The sequence below is a fragment of the Poecilia mexicana genome, unplaced genomic scaffold (genome assembly GCF_051168715.1).
Source record: "Poecilia mexicana isolate PSO_F unplaced genomic scaffold, ASM5116871v1 scaffold_5, whole genome shotgun sequence".
In the NCBI taxonomy this organism is placed as follows: domain Eukaryota; kingdom Metazoa; phylum Chordata; class Actinopteri; order Cyprinodontiformes; family Poeciliidae; genus Poecilia; species Poecilia mexicana.
In genome coordinates, this window is record NW_028263374.1 from 16,517,789 (window position 1) to 16,539,701 (window position 21,913).

The following is a 21,913-nucleotide window of genomic DNA, read 5'->3' on the forward strand; positions in this document are numbered from 1 at the left end:
AAGTGGCTGATGAGGGTATATGTTCACACTGTTTGACTGCAAAACAACGTTGGTATGAGGTCTTGTGCTAATATGAGTTCTCTATGTGACTCGCATGTACTCTGTAATTCACATTTTGCATGTTGAGAGGCATATCAAAGGTGTAGCCCAGGGGCAATTACAGCTGGCTTCTTCTTTCTTAAATCTATTATTTATTACCCATTATTGAACTGTTCATTTTTATGTAACTCTTGCAGTTCAAAATATTGTCAGGAACCTCTGTTGGCCCCTGGGCTTTTATGCATTATAAATCAAGCCCTCGCTCAATAACGTGAACACCTCTCTGCAGTGTGACATGGAGTAGACCTACAGTTCTGCTCGCATGTCTTTTAATGAGCATCACACCTGAAAATAACAGCGGTATCTTGAAGTGCTCCACAGATTCGGGTTAGAAAACTCAGTTATCATTTACTGAATGTTTTGATTTGATCAGCTAGTGTGGGCTGCACTTTCTTTGATCAACGCTTAACAACTAAACCTCATTATGACTGGGATGTTTTTTTTTAAGTGTTATCCAGAAAATATTCAGAGTTTTGCTTCATATTGTGTTGCGAGGCGAAGGGAATGTTTTCAGCTGCAGATCTTTTTAGAGCATTCCTTGTTATTTTTCTCCTGCTGCCTCAGTCGCCTCGAGCTGAAGATCATTTCACTTTTAAATCGTGCACTGCGAAGACATTCAGCTGCATCTTCACAATGAGCATTGAGAGAGATAGAGTTAAAAAAAAAAAAACCTAGGTTGAGTTTCACATTGCTCTCCTATTTTTGTCCTTTTTTACAAAGAATGTAAAAAAAGAAAACACTGTAATAGAGCAAGTCTTCTCATGATCAGATCTGAACTTTTGTGTTGCAGTTTAGAATAGAAAATGAGAGGAGGGATGATTTGTAACATTCAAAAGGCTGTATCTTTCTGTGGAGATAGGCAGCAGAGAGAAGATTTGTGCCCCGTCTGACAGTAGGAACAAGCCCAGCAAGGCATTAATCCGTTATGTTGTCTTGTAACTCTGCTCCAAGCTGTCTGACTGATAATGAATCCACTCTCTGGGCACTTAAAGCAGCCGGGGTGATTCTCTGGCCATGCAGCTGCGCTTCCTGACTGAACTATCATAAAGTAAAAAGCTCAACTATGTTCACTTCTCAGTTAGGAAATAAAGGTCAAAACTGTGGAAGAGAGCGACATTAGAAGGAGTTCTTCACCTGTACCGATGCAGGATCCAACATTCTCCATATCTGTGTTTTTGTTGAGGACAGAATGACAGAATCTGTCTTTTAAAACGTCTTTGTGTTTTCCTCTGCCTCTTCGTGGCTCACACCTCAAGATGATGTTAAATATAAAAGACGTGATTTCTTACACTGCAGGATTGTTCTGATTTGATGTGTAAAATGTGTGGGTTGCATTGAAATTGCAGGCCACTGTAAGAAGTGCTGGTGCTCCTGCCTTATATATGAAGACAGCACAAATGAGCTGTGTGCATAAACTAAATGAGAGAGAATCTACTGAGTATTTTATGACTTTTACGTGTTACGTGTTTACAGATCCATGTTTGAAAAGTTTGAAATGGAATTTCATTCATAGCCTTGCCCAAGCCTTAGCTACCTTTTGCTGCAGCTGCAGTTGCAAATCTTTTGATTCTTGTCTTTTAAAGCTTTGCTCACAGATAGTGAGATGTTGTTTTTTTTTGGTCCGTTTGCAATCTTTCCACAGATATTTAATAGGATTTAGTTCTAGACTTTGACTAGGTCGTTCTAACACACAAGTACGTTTTGTTTTATGCCATTCCAGCGTATAGCGACTCTAGCTATACTCTTTTTCATATGGTCCCCCAGTTGAGCTTATATTGCTTACAGCTTGTCCAAAATACAACGCCGGTCTGTTAACAAACATCATAAGATGTGCGGCCATCACCCGGTTTTTTATTTTTTTTTACACTGGATTCTTATGCCAAATTAAAGAAGTGTTTGATTTGAGAAGCTTGTAATGTATTATTATTATTATTATTATTATTATTTCTTTTTATCATTTTGTTTTCTGTGAACCTTTTCAGTGCTATGATTTTTACTGGTCTCATTTGGATATCTTAAAGCACTTTATAAATCAATAAATTATTGAAGATGCTCAGTATTGTTGCAAATGGACTGAATTTAGACAGTGCTTTTGTAGTCCTACTGACTAATTAAAGCACTTTTCACTAGAGCTACAACACACACACACACGCACACACGCACACACACACACACACACACACACACACACACACACACATACAGTAGATAACTTGGCGTTAGGGACACATAAACATGCTGCAGAGGAGTCGAGCAGCATTTCAATGGCAAGACGTCTACTCTTCCTATCGAGCCACAGCGTCCCAGTAGCAAGTTCCATACTTTTGTCCAAAGAAAAATAAATTGGCCTTCCACAACTATAGATTACCAAAATAGCACTCCAGGAATGGATGTCACATTGCCAGGGTGAGTCACAGGTTGGGCTTCACTTTTTCTGATAGGTTGGCAGACTATATGTACGGCGCTGCCAGTATTTTCAGACCTCTTGGGTGCCATGTGGCATTTAATGAGAAATATTTTCCATCTGGACGCCATAAAGGTATAACTGGGTGAGTGATGCAGTTCATGAGCCTCTACAAGATCTTATTTCAACCAATCACTGGTTGGTTTCCTGAGTCAGTTGAGCTTTTTCCCAACACAGGCTTGTATGGTGTACTGATGAGTAGCCAATTTATGAGTAAACAACTCAAACCTCAACAATTTTATGCTACATTTTGCATGCAAACACTCACAAGGTTTGATTTGGTCTATGAAACTAATATGCTTCTTTTACTACTCTGAGAAATTATACATGCAAACTCCTCACACCCGTGACTTCCTACTAAATACTTCACTGTAATTTTTTACACCAATGAATGTCTGTTTTAGAGTTTGTTCTCCATGCAAATTCATAAAGGAGTAAAGACAGTGCTATGAAGTTTATATCTCTTTCATATAAAGGTGAATCTGTAGGGCACGTTGTTAAGTTTTGAGTTGCTTTACATGTCAGAAATCCTCTCTGATTGGCCAAACTGAAATCTCTGTCTTCACATTTTTAACAAGAACTCTACCACTCACATGCACTTCACTCTACCCCCAAGTTAGAAATAACTAAGCCATTCGGACCCCAGCTTTTATTGAACATTTTTGGTGGATTCAGATTTCCTCCATTTTTGGTTGCTTCTCTCTGTAGGAAACGGCAGGAAACCTTTGTTATTGCAGAATTCTTTCTTTTTACCTCATAAACTCATTTTTGCACATTTAACCATGAGAACGCACCTCATCTGTTTTTGCACCTCATTTGCTTTTACTTCATATGTTGGATCAAACATTCTTTATATCAAGGATACCCCGAGTAAATAAGTCAGTTTTTAAATCATTTCATTCATCAGGGAAAAATAAACCATCGTGACTGTGAAAACTGCGAGTTTTTGCCGCCCTTCGGAGCAGCAACTGTCATCAACCATTTCTGATAATTGCAGCAATGAATCAGGTACATTGGTGTTGGGAGGACGAAACAAGGTCATGCCACAGTATTTCAGTCAGACTGAATTTTTAATTTACTCAAATCCAAAACATTCATTTCTGTTTTGAGAGGTGAACTTGGTGAGCTGTATTTATGGTTACATAAATTACAGCAAGTTGTTCTGGACTTGAACAGCAAAGAAACCTAAGAGCACCTCACTGCTACCGCCAAGTGTGACAGGATGTGCACCTCCCACAAACCTCTACTTTCACCCCATAAGTTCATATTTTCCTGAAAAGGCTTGGGGGATTATTAAGATGTTTTTGGTGAACTGCATTTTGGGGATGGACCTTTGTGCTTTTTTTTCTTTAGCTCAGGAAAGACTTTTTTTTTTATCCATACATATAAGTCAGCTAACCCTATTTAGTGGGGTTTTAGTGAATAAAGTTATAAAAATTCCTTTAAGTTTCTGCTGTTTTCTGATTTGTAATTTGGCTTATAAATCAATAATTAATTTTGCTCTCATAAATATGAATTGCGAGTTAATTGTTTCATCAGCAGCAGCTTTATTTATAAAGCACTTCAACACAAGCCACATCAGAGATACTTTAGATAAAAGAAAACATCAGACACAATGACAAAGCAACACATTTACTTATTGCAGCTGCATATTTTTAGTGCCTAAATTGAGACTCTGAAATGGGCTACAGCATTAAAATCTACTTCACTGAAGGCATTTGCATAGTTTCGATTTGGGTAAATGAAGCACATTTTTAAAAAATTGTGTCTGTGCATCAGTAACTGCTTGTTCTGATCCGTCTCTTGTCATTCCTGGGAGCCACCGACACACGTGTATCCAGTTAATCAGTTTTTCTTTTGCAGTGTGAAAGTCAGCGTCTGATGTTTATCCACAGGATAATGCACTGGGCCAGGCGGATCCAGCAGGAGATTGACAGAGCCTTTCAGCACATCACTGGAGTTCAGCAGCTGAAAGGGGTGAGTGTGTGTGGTTCGGATTCTTACTCATCACTGAGCAGCATAAACTCAGCACAACCGTGAATCCATTAAGCTCCAGAGCTGCATCTGAATAGCTGCATTAAATACAACAAAACAATTACATTCTTACTTATTTATTCATTTCTTGTTTTCACGAGTGTATTTCTAGCCCATCTTGCAGAGCCACAAACGGCCAGTTGCAACAACTTTCTTTTAAATCTACGGTAGCCTCACATTTCTCGTCAACATCTTGGAATATTTTAGCTGCTTTCAGATTAAAAGCTTTGTTTTTCAGGTGGTGCGGCCAAATCTTGCTGACATTGTGTTTATTGTTTTCAGTAATTACCACTCTTGCACATATTTATGCAACGCTACAGTGATGCCTGGACACACGCCTACAGTGGTTAGATTTAGAATATTTGGCACTGCCCTTCATGATGTTTTGAGCTTATTAACTCCTACAGTCAAGCTTAGCAAATCAGAAATTGTTCTTCTGCAAGCCCCCCCATCAGAAGTAGCTACTCTTTAAAATCTGCATGTAATGCATGTTGACATTGCATTGCATAAACCGATTCCTAAACCTTCTGATCCTCTAAATTGATTTCAGCTTTTCATGGTGTTAACTACGAGCCATTTCCTGGAAATTAGACAGCTTTAGTAGCTCATAATATGACCACATTTCATAACAGTCAGAATATGATTATTATGGATCTTTCCAGCTTTGTTGGGACATCAGTGACTTTTTGCTTCAAGACCAGTTTTGCTGCCATTACTCCCCTGTCCATTGGAGAATAAAAAAAAGACAAAGTATGAGTTAAAACATGCTAATGCTTTAATTTAAGACCACCACCACAATCCTGGATGATCCTGCAGGACCTTTGAGAGTTCGCCATGTAACATCATTCTGTGTGTGCAACTGATTTTAGTATGCATACAACTCCTGTGACAATATTGCGGTGGTTCAATAAGACGGGACCATATTTGGGAATACATAACAGTAGTTTTGGCTTTTCCATGGTATATGTCCAACCAAGCTGGGTTAGTCATCGCAGAATAAGAAACAGTAGTTGCCCCATTGGCCTCAGGCCAGGTTTACAGTCTCTTCATGCTCGCACTGGGGTGGCAACACTCAGTCACCAAATTTACTGTAATGTTTTTGGCACTTCAACACAAATTAGTGCCACTCTGGCTGCAACAAAGACAGTCTCTTCAAGCAGCTGAGTCATACAATAGATGCTCTCATACAAAGGAAGCAAGTATCCCAAATACATGTCTCTTGAATATAGGGATCTTTGCATCAGCATGTGTAGCTAGTGGGATAAGAAGTAATGAGCATTGTAATATTTTATGGTTATAGAAGGACTCATAAAATAATGGTGAACTTGTAAGCTGATTTTATATGTGTAAGAAACGTTGTATCCTATAAATTATAAGCTTTCAAAGTGTAGCTTGAATTTTATCTGGATATTAAGTTAACCTTTGGAGGAATAATAACACATCTGTCCTCTAATCAGTGTTTTCTCTCCAAAGGATAAAAAAATAACACAAATCCTGTCTATTTTTGTAGTTAAAGCATTATTTGAAATAATAGTCGGGAGAAATTGTTCGAGCTGTGCTAGAAATACATTCCCCATTTTTTTTTTTTTTTTTTTACTATGAAACTGCAGCTGAAGTCCCAGCTGGTGCTTACTCAGTTATTTAACATTTTCTGTATTTCACCTGATGGCGACGGTGGGGGCAGCTAAGGGGAAATGCCAACAAGCAGAATCAGAGATTATATGCAAGAGGCCAGAGAGCCGTGCTCTGGAGAGATGTGTGGGGGCGTTGCCTCAGCGGAGAGCATCGCCACGAGTCCTTTTTGTTTGTGTCACTGCGAAGCAGATGGTCAGCCTGCAGTAAGGCCTTGATATGACACTCGCTTCTTCATTAAGTCCTCATTAATCTCCGCTTGCATCTGAAATACGCTGAATATGTTAAAGAAAATCCTTATCCTGGCTTAGGAAGTGTTTCAAATAAAACACACACACACGCACACACACTAGGAACACCAGGAATAAAACATTGAATCCTGTGTTTGAGCCGCCCACTCCCTCCATATATAAATATAATATATTTAGCTGCCAATTTACATTTCAGCTAAAAGTAGCTAGTAAATTATTAAAAACATGTGATGAAACTATATTTAATACAAGTGTCCTTTATGGTCTAAAAACTTGAGTGAGAATATCATTGTGAAGTCCTCTATGCTATGTGGTATGCTAACCATGCTAATTCTTTTTTTGCCATTGGCTAATGTCGCTATGCTAAATTCCTAGATCCTACAGGATTAGTGGCTTACTGAGATAACTTCATGTGTAGTTTGGGATTTTATTATCAGAGAGCCGCTTGATAATTTACGTAGGTCTGTCACCATGGTAACTGATGCTGGAGACATAACTGGCTCTGTGGCAGGGATTGTTTTCTCAAAAATGTGTTTCCGCTAGAAGCTTGTAAATCAGAAACTACTGTGAAATATTTGGTTGATAGACTACAAGATTTACAAGTTATTTATCCAGCAGCAGAGATGCAGAGAGAAAGAATCATAAATGACCTCATACATTCAAATGTTTACATCCACCTTGATATTTTAATAGTTGTTTATAATCACTAGCCAACCATGTTTAATATTATGTTTTAAAGTATATATTACAGTAGAGATATTTATTCTGTTTGTCTTTTTTTGTTCAGAAAGTGTCTTTGCAGCAGAAAAATCTTTATTTGGCTCAGTATCAAGATGCCTTTTGTTGTCTATCTCAAATGTCTTAAAGAGTAAAGCCTTTTTAATATCAGTAAATAAAAAAGCACAACCCCTTTAAATTTCTCAGATTTCTATGTATTTCATAGATATGTCGGGTTTTGGGGAGTGTAACTTACTTGTCTCCATTCAGTAAGTAATCCTGTGTATAACGTATGGTGTGTGGTTTCGCACATTTGAGGCCTGTTTTATTTATATTTATATCGAGAGTACACTTTTATATAAACATACATTTTTTGTTTACTTCGGTGTAGAAATGATTGCAACATTTGGTGCTCGCTGTTGCAGCACCCTCTTTGCAAGGTCTCATGAAATACTCAAAGCAGAAATTTCAAACTGCTGAGAAATTAGTGCATGCTAAAATCAGGATTGGTGCTTCAAAAATTTTTTCTGAATCGACGAGTATACCAAGTATTCATTCTTCTGCAACCACAATTTTTTTTTTTTATCATCTTATGATGAGAGTCTGTTATGGAACTGCAGATATCTCCTGATAACATCATCATAGGTTTTCTTTCTGTCACATCCGTCCTCTGCCTCGCTCATAAATGTATTCTCCGCAGAACCGAGTTCTCCACAGATGGCACACAGTTCACAGAGACTTCCTGTTCATTACTGCATGTTCCCATCTTTGTTTCATGGGCCAGTAAAGCATCTGGTCAGCACAGAAACTTGAGGAATGCCTTGAAGTCGGTATTAGGAATTCAATCATTGGGATTAAAAAAAAAAAAAAAACTTTCACAATCTGTGGCCATTTCATCCACACGCTCCTCTCGACCCACTCTCTTTCTGCATGACATCTTCCCTCTGACAGTTTTCCTCGTGAGGTTGAGAGTCTGATGACCTCAAATCAACAACCTATTCAGGGAGATGCTGGAAATATCCTGTCATTTTTTACAAATATGTCACAAGCTCCCTCTTACTGCAAACTCTGCGTGAACATTTATTTGGAATACAGTCGAATATGCAGGACAAAGAGTAGGTCTTCGTTAGGGATTTTAAAAGAACATTGTTTCTACCGTTTTTTTACTATTTGTAAAATTATTAATGCTGATGGCAAAAAGGAGAACCAGTATAATACATTCATGATTTATAACTTCACCTTAAATCTATGCATCAGGAATTATTGCTGATTAAAAGTACATTGCAAGAATATTTTTAAATTGAGATAATTTTAAAAAAAAACTCTCGTCTGTGTTCACTGGTTCCTGCAGTTATTCAATTATTAATCCTAACTCGATTTGGAGTTTAATGGATGGAGTTTAATTTGAAACAAAGCCAAAGGTAGAAGATTTATCCTGCATGTCTTCTGGTCACTCATAAAATCCTCTCTGCTGTAAGAAATCATGATTAGTGCTTTGTGGAGATAGCTGGGATGTAATTCAGGTCATCTAAAGTTAACTGATGTATTTCATAGTGCGGTTTAAAAACAGCATTAAAACAAGATATATTTGCTGTAGATGGATTAGAAATCCATAGTAGATTGCAAAACTATTCATACCCACTAAGAATTTAATGTACTATATTGATATTTTATAGATAAACACAACATAGCACATAATTATGAAGAGGAAGGAAAATGAGAGATGGTTTTAAAAATTGAAAAGTATTTGCATTCTGCTCCGTTACTCTGATACTCTTAAAAAGAATCATGCGTAAGTAGTTGTTGACAAGTTAGTACATAGCGTGCACCTGTGTGTAATTTGATATCAGTATAAATATATCTGCTTTGTGAAGGCCTCTGAGGTTTGCTAGAGAACATTAGTGAACTGAAGAAATATATGCATTCACAAGCAATTTTAAAAATATATATATTTGTATTTTTCTAGCAATAAAATGAGTTTGTCCAGATGGATCAGATCTTAGTATATGAGGCTTTTTTTGGACCTTAGAGTTGAAATACTTTTTCACTCAAATGTATTTCACAACATAACACAAATGGTCTGTAAAAAGGAGTGTCACACTTTTAAAAGTGCGTAAAAAAAGAGTAAATATTCATAAAAAACATACTAAATATTGAACTGAGCAACAAAGCATTTCTGTTTCTCCATGTGCTCTGCATTCGGTCACAAAAAGAACTTTGTTTCTGCAAATTAATGAGAAATGCAACTCAGGCTACCGTTAAAATTATTCTCACTTTGATGTTTGGATAAATATCTATATAGGTCATCCCTCTATTTCAGCAAAAAACACATGCACAGCACATTATGCTTCTGTAAGGTGCTACTAAACTTTCACCATATAATTGCTGCATTCAAAACGATCTAAGCTAAGATTTGTGACAGAAAATATAAGCTCATGGTCATTCAGAAGAAGCTACATAATATTGCATCATTTTAAACCAGCTTTAAAAACGGATCAGGGTTTGTCATAAAGGTGCATGTATTGATGTTGGCCTATGCACTTTTTTTCCCCTTCAAACGCTTTCAACTGTAGATAGGAAAACAGTGCTGCCACCTTCTTTTTTTTACCATACAGATTCATCAAAAGAAAATCCTGTAACTTGTGGAAGGACTCGTCTTGATAGAGGACACCTGGTACTTTCATTGTTTAGATCTCTCATGATGAGATGTCTGCTATGACGCGGCTTTTTTGTGTTTGTTGTGACCAGCAAAAGCCGAGGTCTGTGAATGTAAAACTGCATGTTTGGTCAGTCAACCTATTGCTCATCTGTTCAAAGCTTTCTTTTCTGCACATCGATTTTGAAGAGGAGAAGGAACATCCTCACGTCAGATCCTGTGGTTGAAAAGGTTAAGGCCGAGTTGTTTATCACGGTTAGCAATCTGAGATTGAATTAGCATGCTGCAAATTGCCTCATAAAGATCCACACATAAAACCGCTAAGCTGAAACATCTGCTCAGTTGACTTGCTTTTATCACAAAAATGTGTTTCAGTTTAGTCATAGTGTATAGTATTAATTTTAAATGAAATTATGGAAAAAAAAGTTACAATATCACTATTTAATTCAAAAGCCAAAGGGAAGTTATGGGGGTTTGAAAGCATCTTAAAAATGTTGAGATAATGAGCAACTCTTACATGTATGTAAATGATTCTACAAAAACCCAGTGGACAATGTGTGAAACCACCAAGCTCTAATAAGAAGACTGCATCAGCAGCCGTCAGGTTTGGCCACAAGCTGTCATCTAGTATGAAAAGCTGAACTGCAAAAGTCTGTAAAAAGAAAGGTCAGTGCTACAAATATTGATGCTTTGGTTAGGCCTGATATATTTCTCAATAAACACCTTTATTTAATTATTTAACTTTAGTCTTCCATAGGAGCGTCAGGCAAAAAGATCTAATGACAGAAGCATTTATGTCGGTTTTCTTCTCTTTCTGCATCCGTCTTTTGGTGCATTAATACTTAATGTTGTTTTTGGTAATCCACTAAGTCTTTCAAACATCTAAAAGCCCGAGTTTATCAACGTCGAGGGGAAATCCTCGCACACTCTCTTCCTCCCCTCCGGGGAAACAGAGCTCTTGTTTCGAAACTGCTAATCTAATGCATTACCGACTAATCCATCGTGGAGAAAATAAAAACCAGTGTTTGTTTCTGTTGCTCAGAAAATACACACGGGAAATAAGAATTTTCAAAAATAACTTCATGAATTCTGTAGAGAGTTATGAAACTTCTGTTGTCTGCAGAAAATGCATTACTTTTGCAGAAATAACACTCCACAGAATAACTGACTGGCTGCTGTTGCGTTTGATATTATTACCTACAGATATACAATGAAGAAAGGCGACACTTCAAGCTGGCGAAGAATGAGCCGCGCAGGATTGTGGAAAAGGTGGCTTTGGATATAGAAAAACTCCTGGCAAAGAAGCGTAAGGCACTCGATGTAAGTATACCGTATTGTTCAAACACACGGTTTATGTATTTGTTTTGTTCGTGGGTGATATAATCTCACACAGGACAAAATTGATGTAACAGTTTTGTGAGAAAAAAAAATAATTTCTTGTTTTCCCCCTCTAATTCAATTAATTTGTAGATTAATTTACTTTTTCTCAAAAGACTATTTGTAACTAAGGTAGATTGCAAATCAACTCTCTAAAACAAGAGCACTAACTGAACATAAGTGTGGTTTCATTGTCAGATTTTTTAAGTTAGACATGTTGCTTTACGTACGGCTGTGATGTGATGTTTCTTTGTCTGAAATGTGTAGCGTTTAGCGAGTGAAGCAGAGCGGCTCCAAAGGGAACATCTATGGCAAGATGGACTTAAGGTAAGAACAGAGACACAGTTTATGTATTTAAGGTTCCTAAAATTTAGTCTTTTTGCTGCATCTCCTCATAAGAAGCATATTTTTACTCAAAAAAGAAGATTGTGAATTGAGCTTCCTCCTTAAGGTAGCTGACCTTAGAAACAGGACATTGAGCTGCTTACAGACGGATGAATGGATCAACCAAACTATTCTAGGTTTTGAATTGATTGTTTTTACATTAGCATTGTTTGTTGCAAGGAACTGATTGGACTGCAGTAAATGACAGCTGATTATTACAAATTATTACAAGTGAGTGACAGCCAAGTGTCGTGTGTTTAGACTCTCTTTGGCCGTAGTTTATTTTGTGACACTTCAATGCTGTAAAATGTTTTAAAAGGTGGAAAAGCCATCAAGAAAATACAATTAAGTTGTTTTGAAGTCAAAACATCAGCCGTAGGCTGGAAGCAACTTTTATTTAAAAACCTTTTTGTAAAACTGAAAATAATGAATTAATTCCTTTCCCCAGTAGATGAGCAGACTTCTCATTAAATGGTTGAAATGAACCAAAAGCAGAAAGGCATTAAAACTGCTTACTTATATGCTTCAGTCAAATAGTCAGTGAAAATTCATGAACACCATCGAATACCAAACGATTTCCTAATGCTGTCTTGAAAATCCATGGGCTGGAGTGAAGTTCTGATGGTTTTTCCTTCATGTTAAATTGCAAACAAAAACACTCGTTCCTTTCACTTTAACTGTAAAACAAACAACTATTTTATTTATTTCTATATTGGCTTTGACTAGGAATTTGACCAAACAGCTGAATTTGTCTTTCTTGTGACCGAAGGAGTAGCAACCTTCCTCCAGCTGGGTGGGCAGCAGCCAGTATTTCCTACACTTTCTCTGGCATCTCATTAAAAGGATTTTAAATTGCAAAGTGCTATGAGATTTTTTTTTTTTTTTGAGGGATTAAAGGGGGCGACATTAAAATGTAATTGTTTGACACATTGACACATGTAAATGATCCATGCCAACGACTGGAAATCTGCAGTTAGCCTTTATGACTTGACTTGACTTTCTACTTTTATTACTAAAGAGCATATAATGAAAACATAAAAGTACAATAACCTGTCAGTTCTATAATTTTTTTTAACCTAAGTGAATTTGCAAGCTTGAAGACTTGTTGTCACTGCACTTAAAACAGAAATTTAAGCTTTTAATACAAACATAATGCATCTGAAGGCAACAATTACTTCTCAGTTGAATGGTCAAAATGATATGAAAGGAGGCTTTATAGACCATTAAGATACAGTTTTCAAGTAATCTTGCGGTAGAAATAATGATGGAGTTATTGTAAAGCGTGAAGAGATCCACAGTAATGTCTAAAAACCAGCAAATGTCTCTGGGGGGATTTTCGACACTCTTATTCCTCCTGTTTTTGTCTTTGCACGAGGATAGCAGACTGAGAGAGCTGCTGAGTTTGGGTTTGGACCAGACAGTTTGGTAATCAGAAAGAAGCTAAAAATAGGAACACCTCTCAGTAGATGCTGAAGCATGTCGTGCATTTTCAGAAACTCAGACTAACAGATGGTGATGGTCCACACAGCCGGTCCACTGAATCATAGCGTGACAGTCCTGAGCAAAGAAACAGTGCTGGACATTTGGTAGTTACAGCAAACAGAAAAAGTTATTTCTAATGCCATCCTTTGTGATCCTACTAATACTGTTAATTTTAGTTTTTAACAACAAGAACATCGCAAGTTCAAATCTTGATTTTGGCATTAAGCAACTTTTCATTTGTACTTGTTAAACATTCTTTGATTTGAGTAGCAAGAAGAACGGAGAAGGTTTGTGGATGGACTGACTGGTTCATGGCAACTGGTGGAAAATCAACAAATATGTTTGGTTTAGTAAGAAAAGGGTCAACTAAGCTAAAGTAGATCAATAATTTAAGGAAGGATTTAAAGCCAGTTTGTTTATTTACACATTTGTAAATAATTCACATAGCGAGAACCAGTCCGGTACTCACGGATACGGGAATCTCTCCGCTGTATGTAACTATGCTGCTACAGTTACATATGGCTACATGTGAAATGGTATAACTTGTATTACATATAGTAGTAGCATGTAGTCGTAACTATATTATAAGTCTGGGGTAAAATAATCCTCATCCAACCTGTGATTTTCCCTCCACTAAGTTCCCTCAATGCACCTGAATGACACAAGATCAGAAAGGAAAGAGAGGAAAAGTGTTGGAAAAATTATTTTCTTGTTCTTACTGTTTGAGTTAAATGTAAGTTAGCAATCATTTTTAACCTTTTTTTTGTGGTGAATCCAGACTCTCATTTGACAAGTGCATTCATGTGACTGCTCATCCTCATGGCGTTTCACTGCCTTCATCATCTCTCTCCATCTGCTTTCCTGCAGGAGCTTGACATGGCCTACTATGACTCCAAAGCTGATTTGGAATATGTAAGTGCTGGATAGACAAATTTAGTAAAACTGACAAGGATTACAGGGCTTTCCTTTTCTGTTGTGTTCACGCTCGTAGTTTGCTACTAATTTGCTTCCATGTCTGAAGTTGAGGAACATGTTAAAAAGTTCAAGAGGGGAAAAAATGGAGCACAAGGCAGCTGAGAAAACACCAAAAGCTGGTGAAGACGCCACATTCAAAACACCATATTTGGCGACCAGAAAAAAAAAAAGTAATGATAACATGACCTCAAGCTTAAATTTGGTGTCATAGAGTAAATATTTATACTTTGATTTAGGTAGAAGGAAGTCTGGATCAGTATTCCTTGTTAACAGGAGATTGAAGACCTAACAAACCAGCACCGTACCCAGGGATTTAAAACTGCTCTGTGGAGTGACAAAAAAATGATTGCTTGCAACAAAAACTGTAATTCAAAATATAAAAGTCTGTCAGCTTTCCTCCAGCCGTTGCAATTTCTCCTCCGGTTCCAGCAATATCACCCTGTTGTGTGCAGATACAAACACATTCCTCTTAAAAATGCATGTCACCAGAACGGTCTGCATTTTACTCCTGCAGGTTTACCTGCTCTCCAGTAATGGAGCTGTCAAAACATTTTGCCTTAGGAAACCATCGCATCAATCAGTAGAAATGTCTGTCATTTAAAAAGCCTGTTCAAGCTAATGGAACAAATGGTGGACTGAAGGGAAATTACCAACAGACAGTCAGACTGCAGCTACGCTCAAATGCGCTCCTTTCTTTTCCTCAGGCACAGAAGAAAAAAAGTCACAGCTGAAACAAATTTTCACAAATTTTTGTTTTGAGCGAGTTATTTATTGAAGAGGAATTGGACAAAGCTGTTGAAAAATGATGCCTTTTCTTATCTGATCTATTTTACGCTCAGAGTCTACATCCGACGTAACTCTTTGGTCTGCCTGTTGACTCCCTGCTCGAGTTTCCTCCCTGAGCCATGGCATGAAGTTTTCCCTCGGGTTTGCGTTGTTCCTTCCCATAAGTCCCTAATTCCAGTTGTTTCATTATCTCTGGCCACAGCATGTTTCCTGCATAGATGATCTATGTAGCTAAACGTCCTCGAGCTGCAAAAAAAGTGGCCACACATCCATTCTATACATCACTGTTAAAATGGCCTTTTTCCAGGAAAAGGATCCATTCTGTTATTAGTGTGAGATATTTCCAGTCATAGATATTACAGATGCAAAATGCATCATTCATTTTTTATAAGTACTTTCTGCTCTTTGTTTTTTTTTTGTTTTTTTTTAAATGGCTCTTAAAACTTTGTTTTTAGGTTGTCTTGATCTAAAAACTTATCATTTAACCTACATTGTATTTTGAACTATCAAAGGAGAAGTTGGAAGTTATCACAATGAAAAGGTAAAGTTTATACTTCAGTTTCTACACTCTTGCTTTGACAGTACTCCATGGACGGAGAGGCAGAGGTGGAAAACCCCTCCCAACTCAAACTGGAGTTTGTGTACGATCCAAACTTCAAAAATAACGTCAACTTCTCGCACACTGCCGTTCAGATCCCGACAGATATTTACAAAGGAGGTGAGTGGTGCTCCCATTATGTCACTTTGAGAGCAGGATCCTGCAAACTTGCTCCTCACTTAATATTCTTGTGCGACATATTTGTGGTAAACATAATTTTACTTAATAAGCTGAGATGTCAAGAGATTTAGCAAGTCTTTGTTAATGAAGATTTATAATGAATTTGCTATGTTATCTTTAAGAGTTTCATTAATTCAAACTCCACAAGTTAAATCAGAACTTGAATAAGCTTCTCTAAAGTTTTGTTTTGTGCCTTTATGTTACTTGAGCAAAAAGGCAGCATCGAATTTTTGATGTCTAGAAATTGTTTTTGTGATACTTGTTACCGTTTTATTTGTGGATGTAATTTATCTCTCTTTTAAAAGTCTGTTTTTCTTGTATAATCACTGGTAATGAAAAATCTTTCTTATTTTTCTGTCTTCCTTTCTCTCCTTCCTTCAGTCTTTTCTTCCTTTTTTTCTTCATTTATGAAATATGAAAACTGATACAGACAATATAGGGTTCGTAAATATGGCATATGTTGTTTCCACATTTAAATTTTATGTTTAATGTTTATTATAAATAAAAAGACAATGAAGACACGTCTCGTATTTCAAGATATATCAAATCATGGTTTTGCACATTTTCTTCATTTATTAGAAATATCAACAAGAAGACACATATATGTTTTTGCAGGTGTCTGTGGAGTATTTTACGTGCAGGTTTTCTCTTCTGTCCTCAGCTCCAGACATCCTGAATGAGCTGAACTGGACGCAGGCGCTGGAGAGAGTGTTTATGGAGAACAGCAGGGAGGATCCGTCGCTGCTGTGGCAGGCGTTTGGGAGCGCGACAGGAGTCACTCGCTACTATCCAGGTGGGGCTCTAAGCAGCTGCCTCTGCTGTTACTGTGAACTAACTCTTTTGAATTCATCAACCACAAAGTTATACAAAGACACTGAGTTATTTATGCATTGCAGCATCTCCGTGGAAAGCGCCCGACAAAATCGACCTGTACGATGTCCGGAGGAGGCCTTGGTACATTACGCTGCGTAAAAAAACCCTGGATATGTTGATGTATTGTAAACGTAAAGTAAAGATAGATTTAGGTTTTTTACTACGTCTTTCTTTGTCTCAGGTACATCCAGGGGGCTTCATCTCCCAAAGACATGGTCATCCTTGTTGATGTGTAAGTACAGAGTCATGTTTTTGAGGTTTTTCTGGGAAATTGAAGAAGTGCATTAGGTAGCGCTTCAGGGGACGGTAACCTACAGATAATCTAAGGTTTAACATGATGAATTTTTTAAATTTGGGATTGGAAAACTGTTTTATGGAGTCATGATCAGATTAATTTTCCATTCAGGAGTTCACTGTATATATGTCATTTCTAAATGTGGTTGCGTTGGACGCTTTTGACCAATGTCCTGTTTAAGCATCTATTTATATATTATTGTCAACCATCTAGCTGCAGACTTGAAGGGAGACAGTTCTCCATTTTCATTATTTAATCCACTTTGTGCAAATCACCTGAACTGCCGACAGCAAAACCGACTCAAACATGATGCATTCACAGCTATGCTTCATTTATTAGGTGACTCCTGCAGTCATTTCTCTAGTCAATGTTTTAAAAACATTCAAATTTTACCTTGTATTAAGTTCTAGGTCTTTGCCTCATTATCCAAATTTAACTGTACTAATTCCATGTAACTACAAAGCTACCAAGATCTTATTTACCACATCACTTAACCAAGTTCTGGCTAATTACAACAATCAGTTCAAAAGACTGAAACCTCTTTTGCCACTGCTCATGTTTGTGTTGCCTCCTGCGTTTGATCAGGAGCGGCAGCGTCAGCGGACTCACGCTCAAACTGATCAAGGCGTCTGTGATGGAAATGCTGGACACTTTATCTGACGACGACTACGTCAACGTGGCCAGAGTTGGTATCTGCATGGATTCCTGCCTCGTGATTAGTCACGAATCATTACTCCTCTTCACCTTTTGTCCTTTACAGCAGACTGTCTCCTGCTGTGTTTCAGTTCAATGAGAAGGCTGAGGCGGTGGTCCCTTGCTTCAAGCATCTGGTCCAGGCTAACGTGCGAAACAAGAAGATTTTCAAGGAGGCCGTGCAGCAAATGCAAGCTAAAGGCACCACTGACTACAAGTCTGGGTTTCATTTTGCCTTCAACCAGCTTCTTAACGTGAGTTACTCTGTGACTTACTGTACCAGGAGGAAAACGAGCTCCAAACACACTATGTTTTGTCTCTGTATCAGCCTATCACGCATATTTATTACTGTATTTTACAGAAGACAAACGTCCCGCGGGCTAACTGCAATAAAATAATTATGCTGTTTACTGACGGAGGGGAGGATAGGGCTCAGGATGTCTTCCTGCAATATAACTGGCCCAACAAAACGGTCAGTGTTATCGTGATATATTCCAAGCAATCTTCCATGCATGAAATTGATGGATTTTATTGCTTGGATCCCATTTATTTTCTCTCTGCCTCCTCCACCAAGGTCCGAGTGTTTACCTTTTCCGTGGGTCAACATAACTACGACGTGACGCCTTTGCAGTGGATTGCTTGTACTAATAAAGGTGAGCCGACATTTTTCTATCACCGTGTTTTATATCCATTTACTTTGCAAAACGTCACCATAAAGAGAGACTGTTTCAACAGCAGCTCCAAAACCAAGTCAGCAGTGAAAGCATAATGAACAGCATTTTGTTATATCAGAGACTTTAGCTATACATCATACTTTATACAACCACTGTTTCCTACAAGACCTGAATAATTTTGTTTGTAGACATATTCCTTCTTTTATTATGATTAATATTTTACCCTTATGCATTTGAAAAAAAAAAAAGATAAGTTTTGTGTAGACATACTTTTTAAACTATAAAAAACAAAACACTTGGACATAATCCTTTTATGTTAAAGGAGAAAAAAGTATTTTATTTCAGCGTCGTTTCCTTTTACACGCTTTTTCCTTCCAGTCCTTTCTGTTAGCTTAGCTACAAAAAATAATCACTAAAATAAACAGTTTTAGAATGTGTTTTTATTTATCTGACCAATTTTCAGTAAACTATTAAAGATAACAGTTTAAAGACATAATTCAAGTTTATGTTTAGCAGAACATGTGGTGTAATTGGTAGAATATGCTGCATTTTCCCAGAGATTTAAAGAAACCGAACAAAAGTTAAAACAGCAAACCTAAAATGTTACGATTGAGTTGAATTGTAAGAAAAACAAATAGCTCAGATCTGATATCGAGCATGAAGGAAAGCTCACAAGGATCAGGAAATAAATAAAGAGACCTGCGGGCTGTATACATATTTTGTGAATGTGGAAACTCTGATCCACTAAAACTTTGACGAAATAAAAAAGATGCTTATTTAGTCTAAGGAGGATGCCAGGAGTGCCAACTCTGCCACCAGAGATGATCCAGCTGTGTCTTCCTTCAGTCAATTATTCTTATGTGGACTGATGACTTAAGCGTGAGAGCTTCAAAAAAACTCATTAGGAAAGGCCTTATATGAAACGTGGCTGTGAAGATGCAATTCTTCACAGCAGGGAAAAATGTAGCCTGTCTTAAATTATTCAAGAATGGGACCTACAAACCCAGTTTTTGACTTAAATTCACTCAAAAACATTAGATACACTTAAACAGGATATTTTATGATTAGAACAATACCATCCAACAAAATCAATATGAACAATTAATCAAGTCTTAGGACATTAAACCAGCAAAATAAAACATCTTGAACTTAATGCTATTCTGGGAGAACTATAATTTCTTGGAGGAGATTTTAAAGTTACAGTTATAAATGCTCAGTTTTACTAATTTACTTAAACCTTCTGTTTTACTTGCTCATTTTTAACTTTTGTGTGTAGGTGCATTGCTTTTCTGGACATCATACTGAATATAAACTGACTGAGATATTTACATTTTAGCTGAAACATAAAAACATTTTGATAGTTTGCAGAATGACATTCTACACAAATATACGTGTTGGATAAAACAAAAAGTAAGCAATGTCAGCTTCATGTCGGTTTCCCCCTTGTCTGGTTTTAGAACTGATATTTTATAAAACTGAGCTGAACTCAATATTCTTTACTCTGGTTTGGTACATTATGAAAGAGCCTACAGGAGGTTCTGCTGTAACTGGTTCCTATCTTGATTTTTATTTTCTTTTTTAAATGTACCTCATGTGGAAAATCATAATTTTTCTAGATGGATTTTGCACGTCATTATGCACATCATAATGATGTGCAAAATCATCATTATGATGATGAATACAGAACATTTCTGTATATCTTCTGTGAAAAAATACAGAAATTGCTGTGGTGTCATAACCAGTTAAGCAAGCATCACCACCTTTCAAAAGTATTCAAACATCTTTATCTTGTCCACATTTTGCCACAAACGTGAATGTATTTTATTTTAAATAATGCAAAATGATCAGCACACAAAGTTATTCATATTTGGAAAGTGGACAGATTTTCTTTTTCTTTTAAAAGATTTATTAATTGACAACGCATCAAAATACAGTTGCCATTTTTTGTATAATGTGTAAGAAGTAATTTTTCTGTATTTCATTTTTTAAATAAAAAAAATTAAAAAGCATGAAGGTTTACAGCTTAGGTGAGACGACTATCTCTTAGGTGTGACGGTGAAGCTAGCCAGATTTAGGAAGATGAATGGAGGTAATTAGACCACAACTCTTGAAGAAGGTGCAAAAAATTGCAAAAATATGAAGTTTATCTTTGAGCTGAAAAGCAAGACCCAAAACATACAGCCAGAGCTAAAAATTAATGGTTTATATCGAAACATTTTAGAATGGCCCAATCAAAGTCCAGAGGAAAGTTTAAATGAGTCTGACCTCTTTTGTGAAGGAAAATCCAAAAAAGAAACATCAGTTTCTACATGTACAAATCATGTTTTTAACTTCAGGGTACAGATATGAAATGATTTAGGAGCTATTTCCAAGCATCTTAAATGTAGATAAAAGGAGAAATAAAATCTGGATGACTGGATTTCATTGGATTGGACTGGATTAGCACCAGTTCAGAGTTTTAATCTCATAATCTTTGTTCTTTGGGAGCTTTTATGGTTATGATTTTGTTTTTTGCCTGATCTGAATAAGTACACTGACATTTATTGCTGTGTAATATTCCTCTCTAAGCTCCCTGTCTGTGCGATTTAGGTGTCTGAGTCACAGTTTTAAGTAACATCTACTCAAATCCAGAATATTCATAAACCCCACAATGTGTTTCCTCTGATCTCACACATGCGGTCTCTTTTCTTTCTCTCTGTCTGTCTGTTTTCCCCCCTCTGCGGCCTGCCAGGTTACTATTTTGAGATCCGCTCCATCTGTGCCATACGGATTAATACCCAGGTGGGTTTGCTTGGTTCCTCTGATGCAGCTGATCCCTCAATCACTGTTTTACTTCACGCGTCCATCCTCGTTTTGAGGCGTTCCCGCTCTGCGGCTTGCTGTTGTGTTTTTGTTTTGGGATCTGGCCCTCACATCGGCTGTGTGTGTGTTTCATCAGGAGTACCTGGACGTGCTGGGGCGCCCCATGGTTCTGGCAGGCGGCGAGGCCAAGCAGGTTCAGTGGACCAACGTGTATCAGGACGCTCTGGTGAGTTTATGAGTCTGCTCAGTCAAACACAGCAAATAAATCTTACACACTGGAGAAAACGTGGATTGTTTGAATATACATAAGTGGTTCTGAACTTCTTCTTTTCAGGGTCTCGGCCTGGTAGTGACGGGGACTTTGCCTGTGTTCAATCTGACTATGAGTGGAAACTCACAGGTAGGAAAACTTTTATTTCCCCCCCCAGTTTAGTTTGATTGTCAGACGCTTAAAAGTTCAGATTTAACATTTTTATCTGTTTTCTTCTTTATGATTTTTCCAGAATCAGTTGATATTAGGCGTCATGGGAGTGGATGTACATCTAGATGAGATAAAGCGACTGACACCACGCTATAACGTATGCACAGCTTAATTTTTGTCTTTAACTCGCTACACACAGCAGCAGAGCAGTTCAAGTCTCGGTTTTTGTCTCTGGAACAGCTCGGAGCCAACGGATACATATTTGCCATCGATCCAAATGGATATCTGCTCCTCCATCCTAATCTCCAGCCGAAGGTGACCCATATCTGAGCACTGAGAGGTCGCTATGTTTCGGATTTCTGGGAAGGCTTATGTGATTTCTGTTTGACTCGTCCCAGCCTGTGAATCTCCCTGAACCCGTGACCTTGGACTTCCTGGATGCAGAAGTAGAGGACAGTAATAAGGAGGAGGTGAGTAGCACATAAAAGTGCAAAATATTATTAGTTAGTTGGTCTCTCAC

General features: G+C 37.4%; 1 protein-coding gene across 1 annotated transcript; it reads left to right on the forward strand.

Moving 5' to 3' along the window:
• Positions 1–4,462: 4,462 nt before the first annotated feature.
• On the forward strand, positions 4,463–21,210 carry LOC106914942 (voltage-dependent calcium channel subunit alpha-2/delta-2-like). Its single transcript, XM_088005981.1, has 14 exons — positions 4,463–4,540; positions 11,057–11,173; positions 11,498–11,557; positions 13,964–14,008; positions 15,440–15,575; positions 16,297–16,428; positions 16,532–16,589; positions 16,690–16,740; positions 17,389–17,488; positions 17,589–17,750; positions 17,858–17,968; positions 18,071–18,149; positions 20,902–20,951; positions 21,109–21,210. Exons 1-14 carry the CDS (start codon positions 4,463–4,465, stop codon positions 21,208–21,210), a joined length of 1,281 nt encoding a protein of 426 aa, XP_087862107.1.
• Positions 21,211–21,913: the final 703 nt, after the last annotated feature.

What these genes read in the sequence shown, in the direction of transcription:
- LOC106914942 (XM_088005981.1), top strand. Translation starts at nt 4,463, where the DNA reads ATGCACTGGGCCAGGCGGATCCAGCAGGAGATTGACAGAGCCTTTCAG. An exon ending in AGAAGCGTAAGGCACTCGAT is followed by an intron (nt 11,174 to 11,497) that starts GTAAGTATACCG and finishes TGAAATGTGTAG; the next exon opens with CGTTTAGCGAGTGAAGCAGA. An exon ending in GATTGCTTGTACTAATAAAG is followed by an intron (nt 18,150 to 20,901) that starts GTGAGCCGACAT and finishes GCGGCCTGCCAG; the next exon opens with GTTACTATTTTGAGATCCGC.